General features: G+C 46.9%; 1 protein-coding gene across 2 annotated transcripts in view; it reads right to left on the bottom strand.

Moving 5' to 3' along the window:
- Positions 1–15,401: 15,401 nt before the first annotated feature.
- The window catches only part of LOC137424507 (tyrosine-protein phosphatase non-receptor type 11), a 41,176-nt gene continuing 37,398 nt past the window's right edge, over positions 15,402–19,179 (bottom strand). For both annotated transcript variants that reach the window (XM_068112027.2, XM_068112026.2), the window contains one exon: positions 15,402–16,931. In XM_068112027.2, coding sequence (XP_067968128.1) covers positions 16,818–16,931 — 114 coding nt within the window. In that variant the 3' untranslated portion in view covers positions 15,402–16,817. The remainder of the gene's footprint in view (positions 16,932–19,179) is intronic.

Below are 19,179 nucleotides of genomic sequence, written 5' to 3'. Positions count from 1 at the left end.
CAGATGTTTTTGCGCCTGATGTTGCATGTAACACAATTAATACAAAAACAAGACCGATAGTTTAACAACAGTTCAGCCGGGTTTGGATCTGCTGAGTGGAAGATCTGCTGTCCCCCTGTCATGTGACCAGATCCTCAGCTCCAATTGGTGGACATTTGTGAGGGACATACATACATACACCAGACGGACAGACAAATGCTGTTCCCGACGGCATTGCTCTGCAGGCTACCCCGTAAAAATATGGCTGCCGAACCACATGACCAATGACATCATCAGTTATTTTTCTTGACCAATATATCCCAAGATCAAGCTCAAGAAATTTTATACCGATTGGATGAAGCGTTCTACTTGTCGATTTCTGACGTCATAATGAAGGAATCTATGACGATCATCAACATATTGTTACTGATCGCGGTTTAGATGTTACTTTGCCGAGCGAAGGCTCCGCGACCGAACAGTTATTCCCCGATTAGAACCCGATTCCACCCAAACGTTGGCCGGATCGCACCGCGGCTGCTCAATGAGGGAAAAGACTAAAACGACGAATGCAAAGAGGAAGACGAAGGCAAAGAAAGGTTTGGAAATACTACTGAATTTATTTACTATTTACACACATAAGCAAAAAGCAAGCAGTCACGTTTATTTACAACACATAAGACGCAGGTGACACAGTGCAAATACTAGCTTATCCAGACTTAATTAAATACCCAGGGACAAGACACACAGAACAAACTCACGTACACAAGAAGGGTGGAGGAAAGGAATGAATGCTGGAAGGAGGAATGGGAAGGTTCAGCTGGGGCAGATGGTTCGGGCTTGATCCCGCACGGGACGTCGGCTGGACCTCGACGGCCACCGATGCCACCGCTATCTGGTCCCCGCGGGGTAACGGGTTGAAGCTGCCTGGTGGAGTCAACGCTGCTTGTGGAGCCAAAGCTGCTTCTCTGGCTCACCTCAGGGCGCGTCTGCCGTCTCTGGCGCAACTGCTGGTAATTGACCTTGAACCTTCTCTCTCTTGGCCCTGGTGTCTCCTCACCACCGACAACTCAACGCAACCAACGCAACCACTGACCACTCGACGCCACCACTTCTCACCACCGACTTCTTACCGCAACCAACGCAACCACTGACCCTCCACTGACGACCAACTCACTTGCTTCTTGCGTGCGCGCCTTTTATAGCGCCTCCAGCGATCAAGCCGCCGGCCTTCAGGACACGCCCATCGGTGTCCTCACCTCGGCCCTGGTTGGTCAAGTGGGGCTGGCTCACTCCTCCCCTCTATGACGAGGTGGAGACACGCCTTTCTTCTCCGACCCTGCCTCGTGGTCAATGGCGGTTTTGGAGGGGAGGTAATTGGCAATCGAGGCTCGGCAATGACGAAAGGGAATGTGAAAGGAAATGGAGATTTTGGGGATGGGAATGAAAGGGGGATCTATTCTCTTTCACTGGTGCAATGGAGTACTTCAATTAATGGGAGACACAGCCTTACCCTAAAACACAGAATAAGAGATAACTATCAAACAGGGGTATTCTATTATTTGGCTGACGTGTATGCTTGTGGACTAATTATGGGATGCCCTTTCACCTTTACACAGCTCCGGAGGTAGGGGGGCGCAGAATAAACAATAATAATAATAATACAGCACACAATCAAAAAAATACAGTCCTCATCTCCGCAACACTGCACCCTCCTCCTCTTAGGCACGGCCCGGGCCTACAACTTTTATTTAGTGTGACACGTAGGTGTAGTTCCCTCTACTTTTAACCTGACCCTGAGTGCGACAGTTTTAAAACATAAATAAATGTGTCCCGCTGCTCCATTGCACCCTGCCTAACAGACTTACGCCCACAGTTAACCGAATTGCGGAATTGGTCTTCAAACTATACACTGACGGTGGGAAGCATTATTTACAATGACGCTATTTTTATTTACAAAACTAACCCAGGACCTGTGATTGTTCTTTCTGGGGGGGGAGACAGTCTGCTCTGCATCGACGCACCATGAAAGCACCCAAAAACGCACCAATACAAGCACCCTCAAGCACCAATCGGTGCAGTCACCATAGTTCATCAGTGTTCAACAATAAAAAATAAATCAACAACCCCTAACCCTGCAGGTGATCTCTTGCTCTTCGGCTCCCTCTGCTGGTTATTATTATTTGTTCTTCCAGATGTTGTCATTCTTTCATTTTCTTACTGGCGGCCTATTTGCAATAAAGTGTGCCCAATGTGTCCTTTTTATTTTCTTTTATTTATGGCCCACAGGGCCGACTACGTGTGCTTCACCTGTGTGGCATCGGTGCCCTGTGGCCAAGGTCCGCCAGCAAGATTTCGGGCCCTCATGGCCGGTTCCAGCAGAGGGGCCATGCCCCAACCCATGGGGTCCATAAGTGGTGCATCGATGCAGACAGCTGGTTCTGAGAGTGCCGGGCGCACAATGGCCGACTCACGCACGCTCCCCTCGGCGCCCAATGGCGCACAGGTCATGTGGGAGACAAAAGGGGAAAGACAAATGAGCGAGGGGTAAGGTCACAAGGGTACACATCAATAAGGCAATGCAAGGCGAAATGCGTACGGAGGGCGAAGTGAGAAAGCTCGTCCCTTCCGTACGTCACCCCCCTGTCACCTACACTACCCTTCCCCTTACCCCATATGTACAAAATCTACACATTACCAATTCGTCACTACTGTCACGTCTTCCCCATATTTCTCCTATACCAAATTCGTCTCCACAATCCCTCTATCCAAAATTTGCCATCACCCAATTCATCATCAATCCTCATAAGGAGGAAGAGATGGAACATCAAAGCACAATGTCACATCCACGTCATGATGCGTCTCACAATCCAAACATTTGCATCATAAAAAATAATCAAAACATGGCATGGTGTGGAGTACCTGTCACCTCAGGTGAGTGGATGCAGATGGTGCGAGGAGACTTCATCCTAACTACTTTCTAAATGACATTAACACACTTTACACTACCCGGGGTCTCTCCCTGCCAATCCATTGGCCAACTTACACTATGGGTTCTAAAAACCAATTCCCATTGACCAAACTGTGGTGCTTCTCAATTTGGGGTCTCACTCCCCCGATTCATCTCCCGGTGCCCTCGCACAATTTCTGGGCTGTGACGTGTAGCTCTCCCAGCAGGTCTACCCACCTGCACACCTCCACCACTGTAGTTGCCACCCGAGCTTACCTGCTCCTTACCTAACCTATCTAACTGGGGAAGGCCCTCTCGCACTCTCACCCCCTCAGTGCCCTCTCTGGCACGGGCTGCCCGATCCACACCCGGGATCCTCAGGCACCCATCCACAACAACTACCGGCTCCCAGAGCCCACCTGCGGCCTCACCTGGCCGACATCCTCACAGTGGTGGAGTGCCCAAACCAACTACACACACTAACAGGCTACACGCCCAGCCATTTCCACAACACTAATGCACCCATCCAAAGACCATTCTTTCACCCGCACCACAGATGCCAATATCCAACCACAATTTACCTGTACCCTCTACCTAACACTTACTCTACCCGCCCCGGGTATCCGTGATGGGGGTCCACTCTTCCCCCATTCACACCTTCGCACCATCCACTCCACTCCACAATTTCCACCATACTCACTCCACGACCATGCATTCCAATACTCCATTTATTCCACACTACCATTCTCCATACCTGCTGTTGCACACCTGTGCCCTCACACCTGTTCAATCACACCTGTTCAATCTTCAAACACACGGCATCATCTCAGCTAACTACTCCCCTCTGAAACTTGCACTTCCCAGTCGTCCCTTTAAACTATTGCGCTCCCACGTCATTATCATCCACGCTAATCTACCTGCGTCCCCACTACAGGTATCCGTCACTAACTAAACCTTAACGTTACCTAATGTCATCTTCGCTAGATCCCTACACACAATATCCTAACCCACCCGGGCTAGTTTTCACTGCCATACACCCCATAATCTATAGCGCATTTGCCCCCACCCATTTGTGAGGGATGACAGAGTTGCCATCCCACCACATCGGGCATCTCCCACTACCAATTTTGCTCGTCCAAATTCCAACCAATTCAAAAATTTTCCATTTACTGCCAATTCTACCCACTATTATAAATTTTGTATCAAATCACTACTATCATCATCACAGTCCGCTATACCCTAGCCTCGGTGTGTCGTGACATCATTAAACTCGGCTTCGTAAACCCGAGCAATGAATTCGGGTGGTTTGGTCGCCTGCAGGTTGAATCCGTCCGGCTTTCGGTTCAAGGGAGGTGGTTTGGTTGAACCGAGGTTCCACGCACCATCTCGGCGCGGCACCTTGCGGTCCCGGGCCCGATGGCTCAATCTCCCCCGGTCGGAACCCCGTCCTCACGAGGGGGCACCGTACCGCTTCCTCCCACTCGCCCTTGAACCGGACCGGTCGCCTCGCCCGCCAAGGCCCGGACTCGACCGTGCGGGGCGGGGCCAAGCCCGAATCGGCAACGACGCTTCGAAGAGAAGCGACGCAGCATCGATCCGCGCCGGGCCTCGCACCCAACAAAGCACACCGCGCCCCGAGTGCTCGCATCGGCTTTCCGTCGCCCTAACCACTAACCCGGTTACCGTCGATGCTTCACTTGCATGCTCACACGCATACGCTACCCCTTTCACCCTCACACAACCCGGCGTTCCAACGCCGTCCGTACATTCCACCAACGCTCTCCCTGTTGCACACCACACCTCTCGCGCACACTCTTGCGCACACTTTGGTCCACACCTCTCCTCCGTTACGTCCTCCGTAACACTCACCATGGGCGTGCACTCTTGCATCCACCCACTAACGCGCTCACATGGGCTCTCCCACACCCGCGCTACCACCAACTCAGGTGTGCTTCCTCGCACACGTTCCACCACCACCTTACTCTCCGTGTCACACTTCGTACACCCCGACGTGCATTCTCGCTCGCACTCGGTTTCACACTCGCGCTCCGATGTGCCCTCTCGCACCTGCGCCATCACCAACTCACTATTCGTGTCACACTCCGTACACCCCGACGTGCATTCTCGCTCGCACTCGGTATCACACTCGCGCTTCGTAACACGCTCACCCCTTGACGCACACTTTTTTTTCACACGCGTGCCATTTCCACTCACACGGGACCCTTCACCAACGCCCGGATGCTTCCTCGATCCCAAGCGCGCGAAAATTCTTTTGTCGCTAAACATCCTCTTACAAAATCTCCCAGCACAATACACAACAGCACGTCTCACCTTCGGGGTTCTTCTTCCTCCCTGCACCAAAACCTGCAAACTTCCATTTGGATTAGCGAGTACAGCATCAGGATGTGCATTTCGACTTTGAGCAATTTCCATTCCTTCCTCCGATTGTTGCTCTTTTAACTTTAAGTCCCCGGTCTCTCCAATTTCAACTATACCCATAATTTCTTTGTTCACCTCGACGACCGTTGGCTTTAATAAAATTCCCTCTACCTCATCGGTCGCCGGCTTTTCCAAACCCCAGGTCGCGATTTCTACCCCGGTCATTGTACCCGTGCTTTTCTCCGCTTCGCTCAACCGGCGCTTCTCGACCCGCGTTAACTCCTCGTGCACCCCTGGGACCCTTTCGCCCAACTTGCGGTCTCTGTTCCTCTGCTCCCTTTCCTCCCTATCGGCCCTCATTCCGTTCGTTGTTGCTTCAATTTGGTTTCCCCATTGTTCCATTCGCTCTCCATGAGCATCCATTTTTTTTAACAATCGCTCACTGTTCCTGTCCAAAAGGGCCTCCATTTCAGCCATAAATAATTGCACATCTTCCACCGTTGGTACAAAGGGCGCGGCAAAATTTGGTGCCGCTACACCCACATGCGCGAGGACGCCATTTTGTGCGTCTGAAACTCCCTCAACCGCCTCCTCATTGCTCCCCTCCATTTGATCCTGGGTTACTCCTAACCCCTCCTCTAGCTCACCCACCGGCATTCGATCGCCTTGACCAGCCATGGCGCGATTTCAAAATTCGGGTATTATTTCTTTAAAACACAATTTCGGCAGCTTGTAATTTTGAGCGCGTTAAGCGCGCTTCGGGTCCAATCCCACTTCCCGACACCAATTGTTACTGTTCGCGGTTTAGATGTTACTTTGCCGAGCGAAGGCTCCGCGACCGAACAGTTATTCCCCGATTAGAACCCGATTCCACCCAAACGTTGGCCGGATCGCACCGCGGCTGCTCAATGAGGGAAAAGAATAAAACGACGAATGCAAAGAGGAAGACGAAGGCAAAGAAAGGTTTGGAAATACTACTGAATTTATTTACTATTTACACACATAAGCAAAAAGCAAGCAGTCACGTTTATTTACAACACATAAGACGCAGGTGACACAGTGCAAATACTAGCTTATCCAGACTTAATTAAATACCCAGGGACAAGACACACAGAACAAACTCACGTACACAAGAAGGGTGGAGGAAAGGAATGAATGCTGGAAGGAGGAATGGGAAGGTTCAGCTGGGGCAGATGGTTCGGGCTTGATCCCACACGGGACGTCGGCTGGACCTCGACGGCCACCGATGCCACCGCTATCTGGTCCCCGCGGGGTAACGGGTTGAAGCTGCCTGGTGGAGTCAACGCTGCTTGTGGAGCCAAAGCTGCTTCTCTGGCTCACCTCAGGGCGCGTCTGCCGTCTCTGGCGCAACTGCTGGTAATTGACCTTGAACCTTCTCTCTCTTGGCCCTGGTGTCTCCTCACCACCGACAACTCAACGCAACCAACGCAACCACTGACCACTCGACGCCACCACTTCTCACCACCGACTTCTTACCGCAACCAACGCAACCACTGACGACCAACTCACTTGCTTCTTGCGTGCGCGCCTTTTATAGCGCCTCCAGCGATCAAGCCGCTGGCCTTCAGGACACGCCCATCGGTGTCCTCACCTCGGCCCTGGTTGGTCAAGTGGGGCTGGCTCACTCCTCCCCTCTATGACGAGGTGGAGACACGCCTTTCTTCTCCGACCCTGCCTCGTGGTCAATGGCGGTTTTGGAGGGGAGGTAATTGGCAATCGAGGCTCGGCAATGACGAAAGGGAATGTGAAAGGAAATGGAGATTTTGGGGATGGGAATGAAAGGGGGATCTATTCTCTTTCACTGGTGCAATGGAGTACTTCAATTAATGGGAGACACAGCCTTACCCTAAAACACAGAATAAGAGATAACTATCAAACAGGGGTATTCTATTATTTGGCTGACGTGTATGCTTGTGGACTAATTATGGGATGCCCTTTCACCTTTACACAGCTCCGGAGGTAGGGGGGCGCAGAATAAACAATAATAATAATAATACAGCACACAATCAAAAAAATACAGTCCTCATCTCCGCAACAATATGTAATATGTTATTCCCCATGAGAAGTACTTTATAATGAGCCACAGTTCATTTTTTTTCCATGGAACGGTTTCGGAGATAGAGGTGTCAAGGTTTTCGGTTTTCCAAGATGGCGCCTGTACCATGTGACCTATGGTGGTATAATTATCATTTTAAATTATACAGGAGAAGGCACTCATTTGGTGAAAATTTTGTCAATTGGAGCAACGGTTGCAGAGAAAGCAAATTTTAAAGGGAATAAACCCGCAAAACGGAAGGGATATACATACGGACAGACAAACGCTGTTCCAGACGGCATTGACCTATAGGCTACGATGTAAAAACAAGAAAGAGCAATCAGAGATTGCAGACCCTTGCCAAGACATGCTTGTGTGGTGTATTTAGTGTTGTGTTTGTTTTGTGTTGTTTTGGATAAGGTTCGTTTTTCTATCCAAGATGGCTACCAAACCACGTGACTTATGACGTCATCGTTTTCACTATATGCAGCAATGCAGTGAGATGATATTTGTAAAACTTCACATCGATAGGGTAAGCGGTCAGAGAAACAATTTTTTGAATATTTCCTTAAAACAATATGGCTGCCAAACCATGTGACCGATGACGGTTTTATTTCTTACATTATATCCCTTTGGGTAGTTGAACATATGGTTAAAATTTTGCATCGATCCGTTCAGTGCTCTCAGTGAAGAACAACAATTTAATTTTTGCAGTTTTTACATGACATCCATTATGGCTGCCAGACGGTGTGACCTATGACTTACTCATTTTCATACTTTATGCCCCAAGGCTAGTAGATCATGTATGTGGAGTTTCGCATCAATCTAATAAGCCGTTCTGGAAAAGAAGATTTTTGAAGGTTTTCATTTTCAATCCAATATGGCTGTTGAACCACGTCACAGATGACGTCATCAATTTAATTCTCACAATTTTTGGGTAAATCATGCTCAATAAATTTCAAACTCATCGGATCAAGCGTTCTACTTGTCTAATGACATCATAATGAAGGCACTGATGACATCATCATGAATATATGTTGTTCCCCGTGGGGAGTACTTGACAATGAGACATGTTTCAATTTTTTCCATGGAGCGGTTTTTCGAGGTGCAATTTTTTTGATGCATCGAGTTTTCCATAATAACGTCATAATTATCTTTTTTTTTTTAATCTAAAAGGTTTGCGTCAATCGGACCAACAGTTGCAGAGAAAATCTTACTCACGTTCTGTGTGGACAAACAAATGGACCCAAATGCAATACCTTCTCCTCTTGCGAGGGTAAAAAAAAGCGATGGCGATAATTTGAATATCAAATCAACAAAACAAAACATGTTTAAATCCTGTTAAAAGAAAGTTGAAATAAAAAATAAATACTGATAATTATTAATGAATTAATGCTCAACCCTGCTTAATCATTCCGAGGCAGATGGGTTGGCTCAAGCAACAGTGACTCCGAACCAGGCACAGGGAGCGGGCATGGAAATGCGTGTTCAGATGTCCAGGCCACCTTAAAGCTGGCAGTGAGCACAAGGTGGTGGGAAAAGTCTGGAATAATAAAACCGACCACAAATATAAAACTCACCCTGTTCAGCCTAATGTCAAATTTCGATTATTAAGCTTCTTTGTCCGTATGCAGAACAAGGCTGCAGGGTAGCATCATTGGCTGAGAGTGTGGCTGTACGGCTGATGCAACGCCCTCTGCTGGTTGGGGCAGGAAATTGTAATTTGTTCAGAGTGCTCGCCTGCTCTTTGTGAAGGACACCGTGAGACCTTTATCGTACCTCTCTGGGCCATCCTGTCAGCCCACATTCATAATGTAATCACAATGAAAAAAAACACCATTCTCATGACATATTCATAAATTAAATTAATCATAAAGCCAAAAAAACATTTGTTTTCCAACTGATCCTAACAATTCCACTCAACATCAGTTTCTGCAACATTTTACGACAATAAATGGTCAAATTGCAAAGAGCAGGACTAGGACGCTGTCACAAAACCACCGTCAGGCTCAGACTTTTGGAATGTCCATATGTTGTTAGATTAAATCTTTTCCGCTTTTGTTTATTATCCCTGAGTATGAAAAAGGAGGCACATTGAGGAATTTAACCCATTAAAAACCATCACTGCCAGTAACGCAGCACAATTTCAATGGAAAAATGTGAAAATTTGCATGATGTGTGTGTGGTACTATATATATAATGATTTATTGGGGGAAATGCCAGGGTCATCGAAGGGGCCCATTTATATGGTATGTGCCATGTGGCAAACTATAGGAAAGAAGGATGATATAAAAGACTTGAAAAAGTAAGGAGGGGGTGGGGAGGAGAATATATTTGACCCAGATGGGACTCGAACCCACAACCCCTAGCGCCAGAGCCTGATGCTTTCTCCATTCGGCCAGCACATTAGATTTGTGTAATAATATTTTGAAGAGTTATAAAGTGTGTATATATTTTTATATATTTATTTATGTATATATATATTTATTTTATTTTAAAGCAAAAACTATGGCACTTAGGTGGAATTTGTTTCGAAAGCCATTAACTAGACTTATTGGCCAATGTATTTTCCAAATTTCAGCTTGTTTCAATGTATAGTCCTTGAGATATGAGCCCCAACACATTTTGGGCGGACAGACACAAACGTGATTATGAGGGTTTTCGCAATATAACAGAAGAATGTGGAAACGGACGTTGCTGAAATTTGGAACATATTACCTCAACGTAGAAAGCATTTACTTCTGAAATTTGCAGCCGATTTTGTCCAGTATAAGCCGAGAAACGTATTGTCGTGCAAATCCCTCAAGGTTAACACCAGGGGCCGCGGAAGACCGAACGGATTTGAGGCGACGACGAACTCGGATTCGGCTATAAAACGCGGGAGGAAGAAGTGAAGAAGAAGAAGAGACGGAGGGGCTTACCTGTAGAGGGAACTAAATCAAACGGACACGGGTTTAACAAGGAATGGAAAGTTATGCAAGGGTTTATTTTAAATAAAGGTCAGGACAGGGAAACGCGATGATAAATCTAATAATGATCCGAAATCGGGATCCCGCACAGCTCACTTCAGAAACGAACAAAGGACTGAATTTTTTTTTTTTTTTTTTTTTGTATACAAGATCGAGGCTCGTGAAAGAGCTAACATTAATCACACAAAAAGACAAACCGACACACAAAAAACACAAAAAACAAGGGGAGCGGCAGACAAGATGGGGAGAGAGGGGGAAGGACACAAACACAACATTTGAGAGCAGGGACATCGGGAGGACTTGGGGGGAGGTGGGAGAGGAATAAAACATATGAACACTGCAAGGACTCTGGGGTGAATTACCGGGGGTAGAAAAGATCAAGGTTTTCGATGGGGGAAGATAAGAGATGGTGGTGAACAGCTGTTTTAAAGACCTGGAGGGAGGAGTGGGATTGAAGGGAGTGGGGGAGTTTGTTCCAGAGGTGGGAGAAAAGGGGAATGAAAGAGTGAAGGTGAGCAGAGAGCCTAGACTTTGGCAGTTTAACCAGAAGAGGGTTGCAGGCAGATCTTGTGCGACCTGAAGGAATATTGGGGGGACAGAGCACAGAGAGAGCTGGGGGAGCAAGGCCGGAGAGGAGTCGGTAGAAGACAGAAAGACCACCAACCTGCCTGCGGTGAATGAGTGAAAGGCCCTCGGAGTTGACTACATCGCAGGAGATTCCACTGATTCTGAAAGCTTTGGCCTCAACAGCGTGAAGCCGAGCAAGGTGTGAGGCAGGAGCACCAGCCCAGAGGGGGGAACAGTATTCCATTGAGCTGCGGATGAAAGCCTTGTATGTGGTGAGGAGCTCAGGTGTGCCGAGGAAGGACTTCGCACGACGGAGGATGCCCAGTCGGCGACTGGCTTTGGAGGCCAGCTTGGAAATGTGGTTTTCCCAAGAAAGATCATGGCAGATAGTGAGACCCAAAAGCTTGAGCGACAGAACTTCTTGGAGAGGATTGTTGAGAAAGTAGATGGGAGGGTTGTCCAGTCGGTCCTTTCGGAGAGACATTGTAAGAGTGTGAGATTTGTCAGGATTGAAAGACATGTTCCACTTGTTTGACCAGTCTGTGATTTTGTCCAGGTCTGCAGAGAGTGAGGAGGCTGCAGACTGCCGATCTGAGGGATGAGGAATGGAGCGACAGAGAGTAGAGTCGTCAGCAAAGAGATAGAGAGGATTTTCAAGAGTCAGAGAGATCATTGATGAAGACCAGAAAAAGCACAGGGCCCAGAACACTACCTTGGGGAACTCCAGCCTGAACAGGAAGAGGAGATGAGAGAAACCCATTCAGGGCCACACGTTGACTACGACCAGAGAGGAAGTCCGCCAGCCATGCGTGGAGATTTATATGGATACCAAAGGAGGAGAGTTTGGTGAGCAGAGCAGGGTGCCAGACCGTATCGAAGGCACGTGAAATGTCAAGGGAGACAGCTCTAATTTCCTGTTTGGCGTTGAGGACCTCCATCCATTGTTGAGAAAGCAAAAGCAGCATGTCCAGAGTAGAGTGACCAGGTCTGAAACCAAATTGATGATCAGAGATCAAGCCATTGGAGAAGAGGAAAGATTTAATATCTGAAGCAATGATGGATTGCATGACTTTGCTGATAATTGGGAGAAGGCTGATTGGTCTGTAGTTGCTGGGATCTGTTTTTGCACCTTTTTTGTGCAAAGCGGTGATGTTGGCTGATTTCCAAGCAGATGGCAGATGACCTTGAGCAAAAGAGAGGGTGAAGAGAATAGAAAGAGGGAGTGAAAGAGCAGAAGAACATGATTTTAGGACCCGTGGGCTGATGCCGTCTGGTCCAGTTGCAGAATCAGAGTTGAGGGATGACAGAAACTTCTCCACCTTGTCAGGAGAAAAGGACACAGTCCAGGAGCAGCTGGGTACGACTGGGTACGGTGGGTACAGAGAGGGATGGGTTTGGGACACAAGATTTAGAGGCAAACACAGAGTTGAGGCATTCAGCTTTTTCACGTGCGGAGTCAGCTGTTAAGCCGTTTGAGGTGAGGGAGGGGATGGAGGGGGAACAAACACCAGAAACAGATTTGACCAGACGCCACCAGGATTTGGAAGAGGGAGACAGATAAGAGAGTTCGGTCTTGAGAACAGTGAGATATTGTTTCCTGGCTCTCCTGAGGGTGGACACACACTTGTTTCGGGCTTTGTGAAAGGAAATGAGATTTCCTTCCGTTGGATTTGCTTTCCAGGAGACGAAAGCAAGTCGTTTCAGGGCAACAGCCTCACCACAAGATTCCGTGTACCATGGACGGGAGGAAGGGTATGACAACTGAAGACGAGATGGGATAAATCTGTGCATGAGAGAGAGCAATTTACTTTGAAAGAATTCCCAGGATGAGTTGATGTCAGAGGCGGTAGAGATGGGAGACCAGTCCAGATGATTGATGGCTGCTTGAAGACCGTGCCAGTTGGCCTGAGTGAAATGCCAGACTCGGCGACGCTGAGGAGGCTCTCTGAGAATGGTCAGAGAGATGTCCACTTTGACAAGCACATGATCAGATGAGCCGATTGGAGCAGAAGAAGAGCAGCAGACATTTTCAGGGAAGTTTGTCATAACCAAATCCAGAAGAGAAGATGCTCCGTTGACTGAGATCCGGGTCGGGAAATTGACAGATTGTGTCAGTCCCAGTGAGTCGCAGAAGTCCTTTGCTGAAGAGCCATGGCTGGTGAGAGAGGTACCCACACCCAGCCAACTGGCATGGTGACAATTGAAATCACCACATATGAGGAAGAGAGAGTTGGGATGGGTAGATAGAAGTTGGTCCATATTATCAGACAGTGAGATGTAGATGGAGTCATTGCTGTTTGGTGGACGGTACAACACACATATGAACAAAAGGTGGGAGCGAAGGGGAAGCCGTAGCCAAAGGTATTCCTGGGGGTGAGGTGGAGAGAGGGCAGTGGAGGGCGAGTGAGGAAGAGTTTTTTATAAAGATAGCAACCCCACCTCCAGGACGAGGCTCAGGTCTATCATACCGGAGGAGGGAGTAACCTGGGAGAGATACCAAGGCATCAGAGACATCATGAAGGAAAATTAATAAAGGAAATGTCTCGTCGTGTACTTGCGAAATGTGGTGCGTCTTATCTTTGTCTGTAGTCCTGTCCGCCATCCAACGCGGCTCCAATCTCCGGCGCGAAGAAACCCTTCGTCCACTCGCTCGCACGCTTCGCCAGGCCTCGATGCGACTCGCTCCGCGGCATGCCATGAGGTCCCTCGCTCCAGTACCAACAGCACTGGATCCCGCTCCAAGCACCACGACGAACCAACGTCACCCAGCACGAAGGTCCAGCACGTGAGAAGGACGAGCCAATGAAGACCAGGGACAAGAAGAGCAAGAGTTTCAAGCACAGAGAGATCTCCAATACGAAGGGGTCCAGCGTGCAGAGTCCAAGAGGGAGAATGTCGTGCAGCCCAAGAGAGCAAATGTCGTCCAGCCGTTCTTTTATCACCTTGCGTGTGACGTCAGCTCTGGCGCCCCCCCCCCCCCCAATCAGCGCCTCGTAGCTTCCCGCCGTCCACCGAACCTTCTAGCGCCTTCCCTATAATGAACAACCTCCTCAGTTGCGTCTTCGCGCCTCCCGCCCTAATTGGCTGGAGGTTCGCGCCTTCCGCGCCAACCAATCACACGTTCCCTGTGGCGTGGGTTACAAATCGTCTCACCCGATGTTGCTAGGCCAGCTGGTGGTGCGGCTGGCGGCGGCCATCCTGCAGTGCCTCGATCTGGCTTCCTGCCGGTCTTCTTCCAAGGTCATTGTAAGGGAAGGGAACTATTTAATGTTGCACTAAAGGGCCTATCTAAGTGTTTATATGTGTGCGTTGCCATAAGGGACAAAGGAATGATTACCAGGTCTGACACACAGGGGTGTTACCTTATTCCCTACAACTATTTAACACAGGAACATCCTTGTATGTTCACAGGTATACTCTTACCCCGACAAACCGCCTAAAAACATAGAACTTATTACAAGGTTGATTCCCTATCGCGACAGTCGAATACCGACCTATACAGATCTACCTGGCTCTAGATATTCCTTTACCCCCCGACATAATAGTATTTTCAGTCACAGTTTCATGCAGAGAAACCGCACCATATAAAGGCCGCTTTGCGCTTCCCTTGATAGCAACTACAAAATCAGACAACCAAATCACTCTTCTGTAAAATGTGGTGTGGTGTTCATATGTTTAAAGGGACACAATCAGGAAATTTCTTCGTTATGCGTATTCAAATTATGGTTTTTGAGGGGAAAAAACCCCCAATCAGCAAATCAGACTTCCGACAGGTAAAGTGACATTTATCGTTACCTGAGCGATCCTGTAAATTATGGGACTCCTGTAAATAATGGTATTTCGACCAACGTTGGTACAAGTATGTATTATGAGGCAAAGGTGAACTGATTGGCTTTTGGGGTCAGGAGGTCAAAGGTCAGAGTCTAATAGGTTTTCGTAACCACAATAACTTAAGAACAGCTGAAGGCAACCAAGTCAAATTTGGTACAAATATGTATAATGATGGAAAGATAAACGGATTAGATTATAGGGGCAAGAGGTCAAAGGTCAGAGTTCCCATCAGGTAAAAATTGTTACTGTGCTACCTTGTGAACCAGTGATGGGATTTTGACCAAACTTGGTACAAGTATATAGGTACTTTGTTATGATGAAAATATGAACTGATTAGATTTCGGCGTCAAAGGTCATGTCAGACATCCACATCACACTTCAAACAGCCATGTTGTCATTGTTTTACAACAACTTTAGCTTCCACCGACATTTGTTTATGGGAAGTGTGGGATCATGGAGCTGGTCCTCTTCAACCGGAATTTGAAGTGACCATAAAAACAATGCAAACCTTAACTTTTGGTGCTTAATTGTTTTGGAACGTGTATAGTTTATCGGGTGAAATTATTATATCCATGATGCCGATTGGCTTGATAGCAAGGACCAAGTCAATAGTGCGTACTCATGTCCGACGTGTATGGCCTCAAAATGAATTTCCAACAGAACAACGCGCGAATAAACCCATCATTTTTTAATAGTCAGCATTACGGAACATGAATCATGTATACAGACATTAAGCTGGCCATCCCCTCTACTTCCAGTCCCATTTGAATCTCAATGGCATCACTTGGTGTAGGGGACAGTGCATGGGGATGCTCTAGTCATGTAGAGACGCAAAGCCCTTTCACATTTAGACCCCATGTTTGGTTATTTTCTCCATAGTCTCATAGGAAAGGTTTATTGAAAATCTGATGATAAAAGCTTAAATGGTAAAAAAAAAAAGAAGCTATCAGACAAAGACACAGAAGCGATTGCAAAACCCCATCCTCCCACACTAGCAAGAGCTTGGATTTCTGAACAGTAAAAATGCGGAGGCCTCATTGATAATTACGCCCCAGAGAAAGGCCGTGCACAAATACCTGGTTTGCAAACAACAAGAACATTATTATTATTACTACTGGGAGAGAAGAGATTATGAAGATGAGGGAGAGAGGGGTGGCCTCCAGTTCGTGATCTCCTTCCTTGGCTGAAATGTAATGTCTTCCTCCTCTACTATCCAATTTGCCCTTCATTTTCTTTCTCTTCAGTCTCGTCCCCAAGCCATGTTTTGGCCAACACTTTTGTTTTAATCTTCCTGACTCTCTGGCTCACGCAGTCCTTGGAAGTTAATGTGAACCAGGCCAATGAAATATCTCCGTTGCTGGGCAACTCGAGCATTTGTAGAGTCTCGGCACAGCCCAAGGACGTTGTTTTCAAAATTGTCAGAAGCATCTCCAAAGTACATTCCAAAATTTCGTTGAAAGTTGAATTACCTACGAAATAGAAATAACCCTTCTGGCCCCTCTTACAAATTAAATACGCATTTACAGAGATCAATCTCGAAAGATAAATCTATCCTCAACTTATCACAGAGCCATATTTGCTTTGGGAGCAATAGCTCCGTATAGTGAGGTCATGTTGAAGTGTTCAAGGTGAGGCAGTGTTTGGTTTTCATATGGCAAGGGTAATGGCAAAAACACAAAGCGGAAACCGAAAACCATCTCAACTGACATACAGTAAAATGAAAATAAAAAGTAATACCAAAGACGGTGGGTGAAACCGGCCTTGCATCTCCGAGCAGATTTTGCCAGCACAACCTTCGCTGCCGTGCAATCTTCACAAGAATAAGAAAGGTGTCAAACAAAAACCCGGTTCGCCACAATTTATTTCATATGTGCACTATACTATTCTGTACGTTTGCTTTGAAAGCATTAAAAAAAAAAAACTTTACAAAAATACAATTCGGGTAAAGCACAGCGAGTGATGGCGTGCAGGCCGAGCTTAGAAGCATTTCTCTTGAGCAAACCCGTTGAAAGCATTGAGCGACTCGAGTTTGCACATCGGCATGGCTGGTCAATAAATTATGCTGTACAAGAACAGGTCACGGCCTGGTTCAGCTTTCGGCGCCTTCACAGGGAGCAGGCGTGCTGGGGCAGATGGCCTCACCTCTCGCCACCTCCACAGAATACTTGATGTTCGTGTACTCTCTTCCTTTCATCTTGCTTTTCTGTAAGGGTTTGGAACAATCGGTTCAGTCCAGCGTTTCCTGCAGTTTACATTTTGCATCCCACTGATAGGCCAGACCTGGATTTGGACCTTAGCCAAAATATAATCGGCTCATTCTTGTCACCTACCCTACTCATCCACCAAGTTCTGTCATAATCTGAGCACAACTTTTTGAGATATGATGGTATATATCGTTTTTGGGTCCATCTCTCCAAGGTGAACAATCACTTTAAAAATAAAAATAAAAACTTTTAAATTCTCGGATACGGATCTTGACCGAAACCGAAAGAATTTGTCCTTGTCACACATCCAACCTTGTCCACCAAGTTTCGTCCGAATCCGTCCATAACTTTTTGAAAGGGGTGAAAACATAACCTTGGTCCACCTTCGGTGGTGGATGTAAATATAAAATGCATCTTCAAAAATGATGGATTATTAAAGCTTTTCTCAACATGCAGCAGTTCCTCGATAGGGTTCGCACAGCCATGGAAGACCAAATTTCCAGGAGTTTTCCAGGACCTTTTCATACAAATGGTTTATGTAACAAGTTACAAAAGAATAAGAATGAAACCTTGTTTGGTTGCAGGGGGATGGGATTGTGCCTATGACCTGCCCCTGGATAACACGTATGCAAAATCTGGAGAAGATTGGCTCAGCCCTGTTTTTTCTATGATGTTCAGACATACACACAATGCATACAGGTAGTGGACATAAAAATTGGAAACACCAATGTAAAGTCACTTAATAAGGCGTTGGGCCACCACGTGTGGCCGGTACGGCCTGTATGTGCCAACTTGTGCCGTGGACAGAGTCCACCAGCGTCTGGAATTCTGCAGGAGGAATGTGGCACAATTCTTCTGCGAGAAAGTCAATCAACTCACACCTGTTTGATGGAGGTGGAAAACGCTGTCTCAGGCATCGTTCCAGAATATCCCATAAATGCTCAAATGGATTCAGATCTAGTGACTGAGAAGGCCATGACTTATGGATAACTCAGTATCATGCTCATCAAATCATCTTGCGAACACATGTGCTCTGTGGATGGGGGCGTTGGGGGGGTCTCCTCTTGCAGCCATGCTCGCCATAGGTATAGTCAACCAGGCCAGTGCAGCATTTTTAAACATGACCCTAAGCATGCTGGGATGTTATTTGCTTAATTAACACAAGGGCCACACCTGTGGGGAAGCCATTGCTTGATGTCCCTCATTAACCCAGGTGTTTCCATTTCTTTGTCCACTACCTGTACATGGATATTCAGACTGTAGTAAACCCTTGTTTTCCACGGGCGGGTAAGTTTCCCTTCACTTATAAACGCATGCGTCATGAATGGAGTGGCCATTTGTCCGCTTTTATGGAGGACAGTTCAGTTTTCTGCTCCTTTGTCTTTTGCCCTCTTTGAAACGACACTGGGTGCCTTTATGTCCTCTATTTTTCCTCTTTAGCCACCCAAGCTTTCAACCCACAATTTAACTTTTGATTCTTGGTTTTCATTGGTTAATATATTTCTCATTTTATTATTTCCGCGTATACCAACAAAGGTTCTATTTGTCAAGTTTCCTGATGACGTCTTTACGTTATGGTTACGGCTGTTGCTTGAAGCTGCTAAACGTTTGTCTGTACTAAAACAAAAATCGGCATTGTAGAAACTGTTATGTGCTCTTCTGAAATGAAAGACTGCCAGCCAAATGAGGAGAGGTATCTGAAACTTTTCCCAGATACTGTACTGAAAACCAGATACTAATCTACGCGCCACAGACAGTACTTTACGTGCTGCATGTCTCAGTTACCACTTACATGCATGATGCAGCAGCACCACTGATTTACAATTATATGTGTAAAGTTGAAATCTTGGTCATCAAATATTTTTGGTCTGAATGTATAAACGCCAGAGGCCATTAACACACAAGTAGGGGCAGATAATAGAATAACATTAGAGGGAATTAATTTAGGAATAACTTAGCATAATAAATTAGGACCATGTCAACAGGGGGGATTAGGATTAGCTCTGGAGGGTGCGTCATCAGGGTCCAAGGGTCCAGACTAAAAAAATAAAAAATAAAAAAACCACATTTAGAGGCCATTTTTCCCCGCACAGCGGGGGTTGGCCTTTTTCGGGGACCGTGGTTGTTGTTGTTTTTTGGTCCCCTTTTTGAAGCAATGTTTTACGGCCGGATGCCCTTCCTGCCACCAACCCTTTTTGTCGCCTTTTACGACAAGCAGGGAATTACCAGTGAACTGGTACTCAATTA

Source organism: Myxine glutinosa, chromosome 4 (assembly GCF_964187855.1).
Source record: "Myxine glutinosa chromosome 4, kmMyxGlut1.1, whole genome shotgun sequence".
Lineage (NCBI taxonomy): Eukaryota > Metazoa > Chordata > Myxini > Myxiniformes > Myxinidae > Myxine > Myxine glutinosa.
This window is presented reverse-complemented; position numbering and strand designations above follow the sequence as displayed.